The sequence below is a fragment of the Scomber japonicus genome, chromosome 7 (genome assembly GCF_027409825.1).
Source record: "Scomber japonicus isolate fScoJap1 chromosome 7, fScoJap1.pri, whole genome shotgun sequence".
Taxonomy (NCBI): domain Eukaryota; kingdom Metazoa; phylum Chordata; class Actinopteri; order Scombriformes; family Scombridae; genus Scomber; species Scomber japonicus.
The window spans coordinates 20,018,301-20,035,667 of NC_070584.1; the positions used below are offsets into that span (position 1 = coordinate 20,018,301).

Sequence of the window (17,367 nt, forward strand, 5' to 3'; positions counted from 1 at the left end):
TAATTGTGAAAGGACCATACTGGTGCAGTGAGGTTTTTTAATGAACATTTCTGTTGACTGCTGAGTATTGTGGATTGTTTGATTGATGTTGATGTGGTGCTTGTATGTTTCCTTGCTGTATGTTGGCTGTTTTTGTGAGAAGGTGACATTCAATTTCCCTTCCAAGGGATTAATAAAGTACTTCTTATCTTAAAAATCCTGCACACTGTTGATTACCTACATTCACATTAGTTCTTATTCTTTTACCTTTTATAGTCACAGCTTACGATCTGACGCATCAGCCCATAAAGTGTTCTCGCATTTTGTGTGTTTCTGACTTTTATTGACTTTAATTTACAATGCCTGACTGAGATGTGGTGAAATATACAAATGTGTCTTCCTCTCTTACCCAAAATGTTTTGCTTTGCATTTACAACAAAAATGACTTTTGGCAGAAATATTGTTATGTGATTTTATGATCAGTGTCAGTATCATTCAGGCTGTGTTTCTGATGTGACTTCTGGCTAAAAATGTGTGAGGTGAAGTTTTCCTTGTGTTCATTGAAAGTTAAATGCAAGTGTTGAAAAAGCCAGAATGGGAATAAAAAGCAATGAAGTTTATTTTGTGTCACATCACAATTTCACACACTCTCTCTCCTCAGTACTCCAGCAGTTGTACTGTAGTATTAGTGTGAATAATGATTGTGTTAACCCTGTTGAAAAAGCAATGTGTTTTCAAGAGCAGCAGACTAAACACACACATTGGTCTACTGTACACACACACACACACACACACACAGATGACAATAACTCATGTGAAGTGGCGGGCACTACTGGCCTGTGTGCCTCTCATTTAAAACAGCAGCAGAAATAAACAAGTTACTATTATTTGAGGTGGAATTGGACTGGGCAATAAATCCATAGATGTGTCTCAACACTAGGATCACTAGTGTGCATTCAAGAACAACTAAGAGGGCATGGATAATAAAAAAGGGTTTTCTCTCTCAGATTATGTTGAACACAAAGTCTCAGATGAGTTTAATGTTGGAGCTTTGTAAATTAAGTTGAGGATTAAACAGGTGGAGTTTTTAAAAATTATGAACTACAATAAACACTCAGAATAGATATATTAATCTTTGAAGGAAAACACACATCAGTATTCAGGGGAGGCTTAAAACCAACTTAAATAATGAATCCTAAGAAACTCAGACTTAAAGTTGCCATTGATGATGCCACCCTTCATTTTCACTTCATATGGTTAAGAAGCATTAAAGTGAAATCAGCCCTCCCTCTGCTGGACAGATCAGATTGCTCACCTACATTTCTGCAGGAGTGACACCATCATGTGGGACACCTTCACTGAGGGAGATTTACATGTTCTGTTTCTCTGCAAACTGTCAACTTGTTCAGTACAAACAGTACTTAAAAAAAACATATCCAAAAAATGAGGATATGCAGTCTTACACTGATGTTCTCATTCAGTGTGATGAAGGTGCAAATTAAACTAACTTACTTACTGTGTTTTTTTACATTCTTTTCATTAGGTTAAATTAGAAAATTATATTGACTATAAAAATTCAACAGGCCAGTTTTAAAACACTTTTCTCTTCCTTTGAGATAATGTGGGAGTTTATCTTTTTGCAAGGAGGTACAAATTAAACTGTATTTTGTGCATTAAGTACCTATTAACTTTGTTTCATATTATTTTAATACCTTCCTGGAAAATAACTGTACAAGTACAAGCAGTACTCTGAATTGATAACTTTAAAAATGTAATATTTGAAAACAAATTAGTAGATTTTTTTTAAATCCCTGTGAGTGCTTGAAAAATATCATGGGACAGCAGCAAGAGATTTGTTTTCACCTGAACAAACTGTGAATTAAGATGTAAAGTTGTGAGTTGTGTACTTTAAATAAAACCATTTAAAATGTGAAGTACATATTTGTGGGATAAGTGTTTCCCTCTCTGTTCCTGTAATGGTGTAATTGAAGCCAAACGAGGCAAAAGGATTCAAATTAAACATTGGGACAAAACAAATAAAAAAAGAATCAACAATCAGAAATGAATCCTCAGTCCATATGTATTGAAGTCCGTACATATTACAGGTATAATATACAGTACATGTATATTGGTATACAGAAATGCATTACAAAACGGGCTAAAATTACCAAAGGATACAAAGAACAGCAATGTACAAAAGCTATTTAATGATTCAAGTACCACTAACTTCATACTTCAATTCTCAAAAGAATTTCAAAAGCATCTGTACAAAATGTACAAGAACTGTATCCCATGTTGTGTTGGCCAACGGTTTCCTCTGCGCTGTATTCATTCATATCATCATTTACTGTAAATGTCAAAGACAAGTTTTTACAGTTTCCAGGAACATAAAGAAAATCACAGAAACTATAGTCCAGTATAGAAAACTTATTTCTAAGACTTCTTAGAGTCACACAGTATCACTCTGTAGGTGAAACTGATTCTCTAACAACGTGATACAAAAACAACTATGTTTAGTTCTTAGGTAAGACTTCATTTTACAGGTGCATAATTTCCTTTTACTTTCACTGTAGTTTTCTTAAGAAATTTTCCAAAAGAGATTATGAAATGTGGTAATAATTAGCGAGAATTAAAGACTGTGTTCATTTGGTAAACTTCTAATGAATTGCCTACGTAACCTCCAGTAGAGTCTTTTCTTCAGTGCAGAGCAGGTCAGCTGAATACGTAAAATATGCTAAATGTCTACAGACAAGAATACAGTTTAACATAATTGGAGAATAAAGTTTCCAGTAGAAAATTAATGAAAAAAAGAGTATTTATTTGGGCCTGAATGGAGCCATTCTGTCAAGGAAAATCATGTATTCCCTGTAATTAATAAGAAATGAATTGAAAATGAGACATAGGAAATTTCCTAGGAAATGATAAGGAAGTTACTGACCAGTATTTCTAAAATCAGTGGGAATAAAATCACTGTTTATACTCTGTGGTTCATACTGTTGCACAGTTCATTAGCTCCTCTTCTTGACTTGTTCATCTCATACTGAGATGAGACTGAAACTATTTTAATTCTACACAATCACAAGCAAGGTGACGCTGCCAGGCTGACTGCCTCGCTCACATGTACGGCAGGTACAGATGCCACCACGTAGAAAATTAAAATCATTCAGTGGAACAAAAAATAACTAGCATTTAAAAATCAAAAAAACTATTTATCGATTTAACATTAAAGACGTGTCAATAACATGTTTACTTCCAAAAATCTCTGTACATGTTTGAACACGTCTTACCATCAAAACTAGCAAACACCAGTGGTGATTTAGGAAAAAGATCTGTGCAAATAAGAAAAAGCATATTGCCATTTATACACTGCTGAGAGTTCACTAAAGCAAAACTTTGATATAAAAAAAGGTCCTGTAGCATTTGCCTATGTTCATAAAGAGAATCCTATTGAAGAGGCAGCTTTAAAATGTTGAAATGGTCTGCCATGCACTAACCTCTCTTTACAACTCTGTTGCAGCACACTTTCAATTTTCTTTTTTTTAAAGATTTGATTCTGTCAGGAAGTGTGACAAAATATTAAGCTCGCTCAAAATAACATGCAGCCTTGATGGCAGCTCTACATTCAGACCAAGTTTAATTTTCATTTGATCTTTGCAAATCCTTTTAAAGGCTCTAATACTGTACCATTCACTTATTCTAACAGGTCCTACTGAGAAGCACAGTTTTTTAAAATGTTTAAAAAGTGTGGTTATCTGTTCACAGATGTTCCCCTTCACTCGAGTGAAGTGCTTTATTTTCAACCGGGGCTGTAATCACAGCTGCAGGTCAGTTTGATACATTTTGATGAAAGGGAGCTTCGGACGTGTTAGATATGGTGACAGCTGTCCAGCTGTGGCAGCACTAACCAGCTTTAATGCAGATTTCTGACTGATTGTTTTTGAAGTGGAAATCTTTCCAGGAGGAGGCAGACATCTTTCTGTCTCTCTCTAAGGTTCAGTCTCTCTGTGTGTTAGTGGACGGCGTTTCTGCTGTGTCAGGGTCTCTGCGGGTCGTACTGCTGGTAGCGGTTCAGCTTGTCCGGGTCGTTGGAGGCCATGTGGGTGAAGTCCTGGAAAATGTCCTGGTAGGTTTCATCTCCTGCAAGAGCAACAAGAACACGAGACATCAACAATGGCACAAAATAAAAAAACAGGCAGACAGAGCAGTGGTTCCCTTACATCCTCTGGCAGCTCTTTATTTACTCTTCCAAAATCCAAATTTATAATAAAGGGGGACCAGAGCCTCTTAGTCCGGGCCCCAAAATTATAGAAAAGTCTGCCAGAGGATCTGAGGCTACAGACTTCTAAAAACATACTTTTACAGATGTGCTTTTACGTGATGTAGTCTTTGATTATTTTATTGTTTATTATTCATGGTTTATTTCCCCTTTTTCTTCACTTCACCTCATTCTGTGGGTTTAATTGTTTTTAATATTAATGCCACAATTTAAAATTGCATTCATTATTAATATCTGCTTTTGCTATATGTTTGTGTTCATAAACACGCAGATGACATTAAGCACTTAATGTTTATAGAAACTTCTATATACATATATTATTAATGTCATCATCATCATTATTATTATTTGTTGCTCAAATTTATATGAATTTTCTGACTTTCCCCTAATTTCTGTTTTTTTTGTCAATCACTGAATAATTTTGACTTTTCAAGCCTGCAAACATCCTTTAAATCAAACAATCTGTGAGGTAAAAAAACGTGTCTTTTGTTTAACTGCTCAAAGAAGGGTCACAAGTAGATTTTGGCTCATTTTAAAGGCGTCACAGGCTAAAAATGTTGGGAAGCACTGAGACAGAGAATAGAGCTACATGATTTAACAAATCCTAACAACAGTAACTATGTGTTTCATAACAAAGTTTATCTCCTGCTATGGCACAGGAGCATAACAATGAATCATTTAACAGCTGTTATAAATGATTTTTGCTACTAAAAGCTGAACTTTTGCCACAAACTGGGTCATTTCCTTTTAGCGGGTCATTCAGTGTTTATGAGTCCTCTCCACCCAGAGACTAAGCCCGTCTCTCTGCCCACTGCGCCACCCTGCTACAAAAAACTCAAGACCAAATAATAAAGAAATAATTTACGCACTCAGCAGCAGAATAAAATATCAACAGTGTTTTAAAATTGAAGAGCTCATGCACAGTAAAAGAATCATCAGAACAAGAAAGGAAAAAGAAAAAGTCAGCCATACCTGTCAGAGTGTCAGCGTGGCTCGAAATATGAAACAGAATAATGGACAGGCAGAAAAGATGGGACACAACAGAAGAAGCAAAAGGCAAATGTTTGAGAGCTTTTTCATCAGCAACTGGAGACCCAACTCAGAAAGAAAAGACAAGCCCACAGAGATCAGGTTTTTTTAACAACTGTATTGTGTTTAAAGTGCAGGATTTTTATGTACAAAAATACAGTTGTGTTGGCCTCAGCACCCCAAAGAAAAAAAGAGAACAGAAGAAAGGCACAAACTCTGGGGAAGAGAGTGAGAAACGCAAAGCAAAATACAGATCTGAGAGAGTGAATTTACAGAGAAGAGGATGAGAGCAGTAAGAAGAAGAAGAGTGTTTTAGAAGAGAGAAAGAGTCTCCATTACACCAGAACAGTGGTTCTCAGTCTGTCACTGTTGCAACTTGTAAAGCCTTTTTTTCTTTCAATTTTTAGAAACTAATATTAATTCAATAAAATATTTTTCAAAAAAAGTTTAAATCATTATTATTCTATGTTATAGAAAATGTATAGCTTTCCCCAAATAAGGATTCTGTAAATTATTTGAATGCCTAGAAAAAAATCAGAGAGCAACGTGCAGGCTGAGAACCAGTGCTCTGCACTTCATCAGCTAGTAAAACTTGCTGAAGGAACGGTAACTTTAATAAAAAGGGGGAGGGAGGATTGATGAGGTTGGTTTTCTCTCACATCCATAACCCCTGAAAATCTTTCATCAGTCCCGTCATTCATCAGTTGATTGGAAGTGCTGATGAAGAGGCCCTCTGGACGGGCGAGCTAATGCTGGCAACGAGGCGAATCCTCTCGCAAAGCAAAACGACATTGGGCTCAAACATCGACTGGAAGCACACATTTCAAACTCCACTCTGCTTCTCTATGAAAGACAAGCCTGCATCTGCTCCTCCTGTGATCATTACTGGTGCATCTGCTGTTGACCTTTAAGGCAGTGACAGTCAGCAATAACTTCTGTATCATTCCCTTTTAAACAACCGGTGCATACACTAAAAAAACTAAAAGCTTCTTTTCATTCTTGTTATAGGTCCAAAACATTTCTGTCCTATCTTTACAAAAGTGACCACTTTAAAAAAAAAAAAAGAAGCAGCATTCATGCTAATAACAATCCAGCTACCACAGCAGCTCATCTAGCCCTCAATTCTTAAAGGACAAATTAAAATTTCTGTGTGTTCAGCACACAAAGTCCCTTTACCCTACAATCTTAAAACTCTGTAAAAACCCCACATGATCTACTCTGAACAACACAACAACTCCATTTGCTTGTAAAAACAATCACAGCCAGTAACTATTGCTTTTCTAACTGTTGAACGCACCCCCAGCAAAGTCCCCCATTCAAAAACATCACATTTTGTCAGCAGCAGAGAGCGCAGCTCTGTGAACATGAATGGACAGAAATGACTATCTCATCAAAGTGCTTGTATGGCCTCCAGATATTTGAGGCTGTGTGGAACGGAGACATGGGATGAAACTGGGGTATGTTTTGATTATTCGTTCATTATCAACAAAACTCAGCTGAGCTTCACACAATTCTCTAAGCACATTCTTTGTGAATATCAACTTTTTTTTCTTTGTAAAGCTCCCATATGATTAAGATAAATATATGCTAGGATTAGCAGGTGATAAAAAGCTATACACGGTTACATGTGAATATTTTTCTAGACTATTGCACTTGTTGCTCGACGATGTACCATCCTAAGATGGGTTGTCTAAATTTGAGTAAAAACCCACAAACATTCGAAACGATCAACGCAACTGCACCAAAAGGCCTTTCATCTTACAATTCTGGATTTCCCGCGATGACGGACAATGTCAATGAGCAAGCACACTTAATTGTACTGACTATAAACCAAGACACAACAAGAAGTAAATACTACACAATAAAACATTTTTAAAAATAAAGAAAAGTAAGGATGTGAACAGAGAGCTGCTCATGGCACTCGCTCCTGTCCAACAACATAAATAGTTCTAGTGTCAAAACGTAACTCTGCTTAAATCCAGACTATAAAGAAAAGCACATCATTTACAACATGTACAGTATGTATACATCTTATACTTTTCCTACTATTTTCTTAAAAAAAAAAACTGTTCTAAAATATATATTTTTTTCTGACCAGGCATGTTGACAACAAGATGCATCATGTTTAGACAACAGTTCAAATAAGTAAACAGGCCTTGAAAATGGTTAAGACTTCAAATAAGAGCCATAAAATCACAGGAAAAAGATACAGCAGTTGCATAAACATTGATAGGAATGTGCATAAATTACTTCAGAAAGTTTAAAATTAATCTTGGTGCTTTATGAACGCACACTTAACTACTCTAGACTGGTCAGATGATATAAAATGTCATTCAAAAGTCATAATTATTGCCAGATAATGACAACTGCCTTCATTTTGAGGTCACTGAATATTAGTGGCAGTGTCTGGATAGCTATTTTTTTGCAGAGATACTGAGACTGGTAGCAGGTAGCAGAGACATGATTTTTTTTTTTTTTTAATGAATCCTCCAAGATTTAAAAACTGAAAAATATTTTAGCCCCAAAACATTTTTTTCATTAGCTGCTATAAATTCCTGAACACCTCTAAAACACAGAGTCAGCAAATCTTTTTAAAGTAAAGGGAGGAAGTAGCAACTATCTATCTAAGTACTGATGGTAATTTTGTGCTATCAATACATTTGCACGATTAACAGTCACTGAACTGAAAAAGAAGATATTCCACTTTGGAATAAAACTCCTCTGTAATGTCCAGACTTGATGGCTTTAACCCTGTCACATTAATACAGTCTAGCACCTGACACTGAACCACACCAAGGTGCAGCTTGAACAGCCGCCTGCCAACAGCTGAGATGTTAAAGCGGAAGTTGCACAGAGAGACACAGGAGCACAGCTGACAAGATTTGGGTTCAGTTCACTCTAAATCGACCAGTGCAGTCAAGTCTCTTGACCACTGAGTCTGAATGGTTTGGGTGATGAAGTAATAATCTTGTTAATCAGCAGTTTAAAGTCAACTGAACCCAACTCTAAAACCTGAGCTTCACATTTCTTCCGATGAGCCTGGTTTTTATTTCAACCAGTGGACAGTTATTAGGTTTCGTCCAGGTGCAGGCTAATAAACTCCTGCATGCATTTCCTGTACTGCATCTCGGTGGGGCTGTTGGTGTTATATTGACCTGACTGGCTGTAGGGCCCCTCCGCCTCTCGCATCTCCTCGTTCATCTTGGCCAGTCGCAACCTGAGGAGGAAATAAAAAGTAAAAGGTTGTCACAGATTAGCCAGGACACTGAGAGGTTCTTATCAATGTTGTATTTTTTCCATTCTCGTAACTTAGTTTTCAGACAACAGATGTACTGCCAATGGTTAAACGTGGTTTGTTCTGATTGTACTACTGTTAGTAGTATAATCAGTCTTCTGCCTCTTTTTTGTCCCTTATCTGATCATATGGTGACACCTTGTGGTAGAAAGTTGTTATTTCTTTGTGAATGCAGACAGTTTAGTGGGTTTTGAAAGGAGCTTGTAAGTTGCTTGAACTTGTAATACAATCATAAAAACGCTAATTCATGCCAAAAGTCAGATAATAATAATACTAATAATGGAAGAATTACACTCACAATGTGACAATATCTGCATTGGCTGCCTCCACTGCTATGGCCAGGGGTGTTTTCTCATCAATGTCCGCAGCATTTTGATTTGCTCCTCTTTTCAAAAATAAACACACTTGCCTAAAACAGAGATAGAAGATAAAAGTTAGACATGATCTCATTAAAATGCCAAATCAGTATTCTCTGGGGTTAAAGTTGTTACTGTAGTAATGGCAGTAGAGAGATGTGGAACTAGACGAACCCTGTGTGTCCCAGCATGGTGGCATGGTGCAGGGGTCCTCGCCCCTGAGCGTCCTGCTGGTTTACATTAGCTGCATTTTGTAGCAGAAACTCACAGGTGACCAGCGAACCCTGAAATTAAACATGAATGGAACACAATACATTACTTTCAAGGGACAAAATATATACACAGTGTCATTTGATTTGCATGGATGTTCATGTTATCACTGATATTTGAGGAATAATGTGCTTGGCAATCCTTTTTTGGCAAACACATTTTAAAAACTACATGTTATTAGTATATTATTAAATTAACAAAAGTGTTAGAAGTGAATGAACATCATTTCCTCACTGCTTTTTTTAAAATGTATTATTATTATCCTGTATGGACAGTAAACAGTACACTTTGCTGACTGGATGATGTGTAGTCATGCTCACCCCTTGCACCGCCATGATAAGTGGCGTTCTCTTTTCGTCCTCTGTGTTGACCCAGTTGACTTCAGCTCCGTGGGCCAGTGCCTCAGCCATGTCCGGCAGGCTGCGGGCACATGAGGCCCAATAAAGCTGCAGACCCGGGCTGTACTCCTTGGGCTCGTAGAAGACCATCTCCTTACAGGGTGACGGAGGAGGCAGTGTGGCAGGCATGGCCATGGGTGGAGTCTCAGCAGCGTCTGAAAAATGGAAGGAAAGAGATGATTGTTAAATGGGTGGAAACTATTTTACCCCTGACAGTCTAAAAGGACAAAATGTTATGAATTCCCAACATTCATGTTTTTCAGCTTAGAAAAAATGTGTAAACTAGATTTTATAAATAGATTAAATCTAATCTGCATATTGTGTTGCAACATCGGCTTTCCCCTATGATTTTAAAACTCCTTGCACAAATTTCAAACTTTTCCAGAACAATGAAAATAACTGGAGAAAACAAAATGCAAAACTGGAAAAATTCCTTTCCTATAACCAAAATTTCACCTTCTTGTCTCGACAATTCTACTACTATGACAGAAAATACTTTTTAGTAAATGTCTGTGCGCTGTCACAGGGTTTCTGTCCAAGTGCATTTTTGTCTGAAGGTGTGCATTAACTCATCTACAGTTGTCTCTAAGTGGAAGCTGCATGCTTGTATCATGACACTGAAGCAATGGCACAGGAGAAGGCAGCACTTATTGTGATTATGTGTGTTGAAGGTTTGAGGCTATGCCAGAGTGTAATAAGCACTTCATTCCATCTCTTATGTCATTCTTGTTCACCAGCAGCACTTTAACATCATGATGCTCAGTGTTGTTGTTTCAAAGCGGTGGTTGATCTACGTGATGACAGAGGGGTGTGTGTGTGTGTGTGTGTGTGTGTGTGTGTGTGTGTGTGTGTGTGTGTGTGTGTGTGTGTATATGTCTTACCTGCATCTGTCAGGCTGTTATTGGAGGGGGTGGTGGCCAGCATCTCCCTGCTCCCATCAGCGCTGTTCTGGATACCGCTGTCTGCACTTTTTACTGTAAATCAAAGAGTCTGGATCACTACTTTTGGATCAACACAGAGATGACACTCACTGAGTGTACAAAATAAAAGGAACACCTTCATGCTGATTTGCTTTTATATATTTTCATTGCACAGCACAAGAACTGAATTGTGCATATACCTGCACTGCTTTTAATTTATATTTCCATGTCATGACTGTAGCTAATATTTTTTCCAGTTTGATTATAACAAACAGCAGGTGGTCCAAATATTTTGTACTTTACGTGTAGACAAGTGCCCCGCTGAAATCAACAGAAATAAGAACTGGATGACCCAATATCACCTTATGCTTCAGGTCCCTAAACAGCAATGATATAATGAAACAGACACAAATGCAAAATACCAGACGCTGACCACAACCATATGTGAGAAACAGTTCCCACCCCCGGGAAAAACAAAACATGGTTTGCTCTGAACATGAAGGGATGGTCCATTGGGAAGGTCTGGATGAGGGGGGAACAGAGGAGTGGGTGATGGCTTGTTAGTCCACAGCCCCGAAGCAGGAAACACAAATGGACAGGGTTGATGGAGAAGCAAGCGAAACACTAAGCGTTTAGTACTTACTGCTCCTGAGCTTGGAGGAGTTGTCAAAGTAGGAGAAGAGCGAGTCAAGCTCGTCAGGACAGAAGAGAGAGTCACGGCGGGCCTCCAAGCCACTGGCAACAGCTACGCAAGGGATGATGGAAGTTTGGACATTTTGAAGGGCAAAAGGGTTTAAATTGATTGGCAGGGGTGGTAAGGTAGGCGGTGAGAGCAGGGATTAATCCAGAAGCACAAAACAGCCAGGGGAGGAAAGAAAAGAGAGAGGGTGAAAGAAGGACAGAGAGGTTGAGGAAGAGGAGAGAGAGGAAGGCAGAGTGGAAGCACAGATAGTTAGACTACCAGCATGGTCGACACTGGAAAAGACAGACTACGAGAAGCAATGGGAGGCAAGGAGGGCTTAGACATATACTGTTCACAGTGAACAGACAGTATGCCAATGGTCGGACTCTTCTTCGCTACAGTACAAAAACCACATAGAGCGTACAGGTGCAGTACAGGGGGCTGCAAACATTTGCTTTTCCCGTCCTGATGCTGTGATATTTTGTGTCTTCAGATACACTCAAAGTTATGTTTCTGGAGTTTCTATATAACAGAAACAGAAACACCTGATACTGTTGTATCCCTTTAATAACCAGTTGGAGTTTTGGAAAATTCCTATGAAAAATTAAAGAGGAATTTATATAGAGCTATAATAATTTTTGAGTTAAAATGAGATATGTATATACAGCAGTCACATATCAGATCCATAAATGAAAAATCTAAAGAGACATATCAAATAATTTGGAGTCATAAATTGACCATCAACCATCCAACTGACAGACTTGGATTATGGCATCTTGTTATTTCAGTTGCTAAAATGTACTTCAGTGACATTTTCAACAGCAGATTTTCAAACATTACTGGCAAATATTTACTCCCTACAGCCAACAGCTTGTTAGACTTCAACTGTCATCCTAGACCAAAGAGAGATGACAGGAAACACATCATTTTAATTTGAAGTGGTACTTTATGTTTGTTCTACTGACCTGACTGACCAGAGACGTTTGAACCAGGTCGAAGTTTGGGGGTAGGTGGAGGTGCTCTTGGGGGAAGATGCTCAGAGCTGCTGCTCAGCCTCTTCTCCTGCTTGCTGAGGGAAACCACTTTGGTGCGAAGCTCTTCATCTGACGGCCGCCTTACAAATCGGCGATCAACGTACTTAGCTTTGATATAGGCCTCGACCTCATGTCTGGTTCAAAAGAGATGCACAGGATAGAGAAATGATTACAATCTTTCCAAAATGCAGCTAATTACTGCAGAGTGCATCAATGAGGCTAAAATCAAGTTGTGCATTTGAAAGACAGTAAGGTCTCTATTGTCTTTTATTTAAATACATTCTCATTTCGTGTAAGAATATCATATTTACTTCGACCTTTCTTAAAGTCAATATCACAAACCAAAAAAAAAATGAATACCAAAAAATAAATTCAGTAAGAAATTGCTTAACTGAGGAAATGAATGTTTATTTATTTTGCTACAGAATTCACAATAAATCTGGGTCTTAGAAATATATATAAATAAACAAAAAATGCTTCTCTAATAGTTTTGTACCTCGGGTCTCCTGGCTGTGGTTTTCTGGCTCCCAGCTCCTCTCGTCGAGCCTCGTAAATCTGGTTAATTTCTTTGTTCCCCAGTTCGCACATCAACTGTGAAAGGTGCACAATAAAATATGTTTTTAAACAATCGATAATCAACCAGTCAGTTGAATATATTTCAGCTACAATTACACCCACTAAATGGACCTTACAGTATTTGTCAAATATAAATAAGATAAACAGAAAATAAATAAGAGTAATCAAATGTGCAGAAGGTAAAAGTAACTTTCAGTCTGTGTTGGAAGGTTCATGTACATCTGCTTTCCCTCACTGACCTTAAGTAGTTCTGGTTCCCATGTATCCAAAGTCAAAGACCGGACCTTTGAGAAATGCACTCCCAGGCTCCTGCAGAGAAGAAGGAAGCATTAAAAAACTCATTATTCTTCAGTTGTCAGCGAGCTGTTAGGCTGAACGCTGGGATGTCCTAAAGTCCATGGTACTTTACAACAGAGTGCATTTTAGCTTTTAGCCATAAGACAGAATGTAGCCGTCAAATAAATGTGCAGTAATCTGACAGCTCTATATGTTACTGTGGTACTGAACTATGGGAAAGTGTCTCAGATTTACAGATGTCAAATGAGGACCAGTTTAAGGATCATAATTACTTAAGTTGTTTTTAGATTAGAGTGATGAATATAGCCTAAATCCCTCATGATCATTTTTTTTTCAATATTTAAAGCGTGGGAACTGACCTGAAAGTTGAATGGAAATTAAACTTGGTCTTAATTTTAATTAAATATTTTCCTTTGCCAAGTAATTAAAGGTCGCCATGACATCTCAAGCAGACTGGGTGAGTTTACATTTCACAAATCCCCAAAGACGAATGCTTTATAGATGATATTCACACCGTGGTCTTGAGTGAAATGATTTTATATAAGTCATCATCCAATGACTGTTTTTATTCCTTACACTTTTCACTTTTTTAGTATGTTGGTTTTCAGTTTAGAAAAGTTAAAAGTAAATACAGTTGAGCTTGTTGTGGAGAACAAAAGCATCTGCTGTGTTCCTGTAAAGTGATAAATGAGAACATCAAATATACTAATGATGGTTCATTTGAACTTTTCCTTTATTGAATGTAATTTTTAAATTTTTATTGGCACCTTAATGTACATGTTTTTTATATTTAAAAGTTAACCAACTCTGTGTCTTCATTTGTAATTTTTCTTCTGTTTCCTTCTGCCAATCCTGTTTTTGTCTTGTTTTCTTTGTATGTAGCAATTTGTCATCTCAGTTTGAAAACAGTCACTAGACATCCCAGTATTTTACCTGTGAATACCAGAGCACTGTATACAGAGGGTGATGCCCAGATTGATGCTGGCCCAGCGGGGGTCCGGTTGGCCACAGTCGCAGCAGCAGGTGTTGCCTGGGATAGCCAAGACTTTCTGCAGGGCGCTCTCTCCTTTCAGTGATTTCTCCTTCGGCTCCCCACCGGAGTCCAAACTGCCTGTTGATGTGGAAGATTTCCGGTCCAGCTTCTGACATGAGAGACAGACACAGGGAAATGCAGAAATCCAAAAACATGATGATAAAGAATAATGAAGAACGGATATATGAACATAACACTTTTGGGGGTCTGATTAGGGTCACTGCACAGTAACAGGATAATTTAGTGAAAAATAAGCAGCACAATTGAATGTACACAAGAGTATAGCAAATATTATTATTAATTAAGGTTCCATTGCATTTAGGTTAGTAAGACAGCCAGGTTCCTGCTATTGCTCAAGTGTAAGGGGAGGTCACACAGCCAATAAAAGCTGTTTCTCTTCTATTTTTTTTTTTCTTTCCGTTTTTTTTAATACTGCATACACACTTCCTGTATTTTCTGGTTGTATTCTATTAAAGACACTGGAAAATAATTATATATATGGTCATTATAGCATTGCTAAAACAATAAGTCTAATGGTGTCCTAGACGACGCAAGTAGTTCTTAGAGTTTGCTCATACTTTGTTTCCCTGATTTTCTCTTTTTTTTACATTTTAATGACATCTCAGTTTGCCGCCTCCTGATTTGTCTGTGTATTACCTATCATTTGTTTCTTATCTATGTATGTGAATCTGTCAAACCATCCATGCAGAGTCACTGTGTTTGGTTTTTACCTCGCCCTCATCTCCCTTGTCACGGAAGGCGGTGGCGATGCTGTTCTGGACTGCTTTGATCCAGGCCTGTCGCAGCTTCTCTGAGTCCGCTTGCATCATACAGCTCCTGATGGGACAAACATGCATCACACCGCTGCCATCTGTTGAATGTAAGTGGGTGTATGACTGTGTGAGTGTATGTATGTTTGTGTCTGAGCATGCAGTAGGAGGCAGGTACACTTCTACTCCACCTTCCTACCATCTTTTACATATTCCACTGCTCGTTAGACAGAAAAAGATGTTTTAATGACCCAAAAGTGTGTGTGTGTGTGTGTGTGTGTGTGTTTGTGTACTTACTTAGTAGGTGACACCACCTCGAAACAGAAGCGACGCTCTATATCCTCACAATGTTTGACTGTACATAGCCTCAGGTCTTCTACCACCACTGTAGGGTTGTCCTGGGGGGAAATAACAGCAGCTTTGGTTAAAAACAATAATTACCACACAAATGCTCAATTCCTATCCAGTTGAAACGTGTAAACATCTGTGCCTGATGTCTTTTGAGGTTTGCGTGAACAGCAATAAGCATCTTTCTTCTGCAGCTGTTCACATCTTTGACAGTACTGAAGTGAATTCACAGACGAAACAAGCATCAAAAAATCTCCATATCTAAATGCTGACCATGTGTTTTTAATCAAATAGTCAGTTGGTTGCTAACCGTAACAGGTTTCTCACTAACAATGCAGATTTTTTGATGGGTCAATGTGGTTATTCCCTGCTATGAGAGCTCAGCAGAAATGCTAAATGAGAGGCATGACTCAGTGGGGGCTTAAGTATGCTTAAATCAATGATATTTCACCACAGTTTGTACAAATATGTTTTCAATACTGTCCTAGCGCCAGTGCAAAGATGCATGATAGAGCTGCAAGCTGTTGTTGCTCAACTGCTCTTGAAAAAAATTATATGTGGCACTACAGATATATCTCTATATTATGCCAGGTATGTGAAGCCATTAACACAAAAAAACACATAGTCACATACAGCTGTGGTTTGTCCTGCACTAAAATTCTGTTTTGAGGGTTACCACTTCCACTACTTGAGGAGAAGACATCCTGTTAAAAATACATGTTGGGATATTTGTGCTGGAGGGCAAACACATGCATATTTGATCGTGGTCGGTGTCAGGGAGTCACTTGACATACCTTAAATTTCTTCTGGTAAACTAGCTGATTGTTTTGGATGGAGAACCAACGCCTGAAAGGAGATCACAAGTTCGTTGGAAAACAAAAAAGTCACATGCAATTTGCCAGCAACGCTCCTAAAATAACTTAGCTTTCACATTCTTTTAGTGTGAATGAGAGACAGAGAGCTGATGAATAGATTAACTGCTTTAAGAGGTGACTGTGCAACAGCTTGTGTCAGAGCAGACACTGCTTTCTTAGAAACTCTTCACAAAAGAAACAGAGGCCTTAATTAAAGTTTAAATTAATAAGTATGATATTTAACAATTACACGCTTCGGAAATTCTGAAAGGAAATTCCTTATCAAAACAAATTTGAAGGTACTTGCTGAGGTATTAAAATAACTGCACAATTGATATCTCTATTCTAAATTTAAATTATCGTACCTTCCTTCTTAAATCCATAATCAGTTCACTAAAGTCATTTCTATTGTGTTCATAACTATGTTATTTGAACTGGTTCTGTCGTACCTATTCCATGTCTTAAAGGCATTGCTGGCCCTCTTAAACAGATAACCCTCCATGGCGATGCCATTGTCTGCATCCACATTGTACTCCAGCTTGGTGTCGTCATTCGAAAAGTCCTGAACACGACAGTGACAGACAAGACAAAAAAGAAGAGAGAGAAAGAAAAAAACGGAAAAAGAAAGAAAACAATGACAGTGTTAAAATCTATTTTTTTCTACACAATCTTTTGGTCCTACTGATTTTTTTTCCGGGGTGATGAGTGACTCTGTACTTTTCTCCAAAGCCAGGTAACATAAGTTGTGTTAAGTGACCTTACACTGAGCAATGCTGCACAGCTGCTGCTCACGCTGACATGAATAATGTTTCACACCAAGAACCACACAAGATGCAAACAGGCACATCTGATGTTTGCAGAGTTATAATCTATTTCAATAGATTGTATGCATGCCCCAAGAAGGAAGATTAAATACACAGAACATCAAACCAAACAGTGGAGAACCCTCTAATGTTGAGTTATATTTAATGAGATTTGTCTTGAGGGTTTCAAGGCCTCAACATCGCTTTCATTTCTCTCTGTCTTTGAAGGTAATTCAGTTCTAAGTCAAATTACAACTGTAACAAACAAGGACAATTAACATATCCAAGGAGGACTTACCTGTTTTTTTCATATACACAATACAATACACAGCCAACAACATGAACATCCAACACTTTGTTTCTGTGTTTCTGTGAGCAAGACCTAAACATAAGATAATAATAATAATAATAATACATTTTTATTTAAGGCGCCTTTCAGGGCACTCA

General features: G+C 37.9%; 1 protein-coding gene across 2 annotated transcripts in view; it reads right to left on the reverse strand.

The window, feature by feature from the left end:
- Positions 1-3,507: 3,507 nt before the first annotated feature.
- The window catches only part of LOC128361536 (arf-GAP with coiled-coil, ANK repeat and PH domain-containing protein 2-like), a 49,661-nt gene continuing 35,801 nt past the window's right edge, over positions 3,508-17,367 (reverse strand). Inside the window, exons 10-24 of one of the 2 annotated variants that reach the window (XM_053322033.1) lie at positions 16,567-16,679; positions 16,058-16,109; positions 15,213-15,313; positions 14,877-14,982; positions 14,046-14,254; positions 13,055-13,124; positions 12,736-12,830; positions 12,171-12,373; positions 11,167-11,268; positions 10,485-10,577; positions 9,526-9,758; positions 9,110-9,219; positions 8,878-8,988; positions 8,440-8,501; positions 3,508-4,116 (exon numbers count right to left, since the gene is read on the reverse strand). In XM_053322033.1, coding sequence (XP_053178008.1) covers positions 4,013-4,116; positions 8,440-8,501; positions 8,878-8,988; positions 9,110-9,219; positions 9,526-9,758; positions 10,485-10,577; positions 11,167-11,268; positions 12,171-12,373; positions 12,736-12,830; positions 13,055-13,124; positions 14,046-14,254; positions 14,877-14,982; positions 15,213-15,313; positions 16,058-16,109; positions 16,567-16,679 — 1,764 coding nt within the window. In that variant the 3' untranslated portion in view covers positions 3,508-4,012. The remainder of the gene's footprint in view (positions 4,117-8,439; positions 8,502-8,877; positions 8,989-9,109; positions 9,220-9,525; positions 9,759-10,484; positions 10,578-11,166; positions 11,269-12,170; positions 12,374-12,735; positions 12,831-13,054; positions 13,125-14,045; positions 14,255-14,876; positions 14,983-15,212; positions 15,314-16,057; positions 16,110-16,566; positions 16,680-17,367) is intronic. The other variant, XM_053322032.1, reaches the window with a different exon arrangement.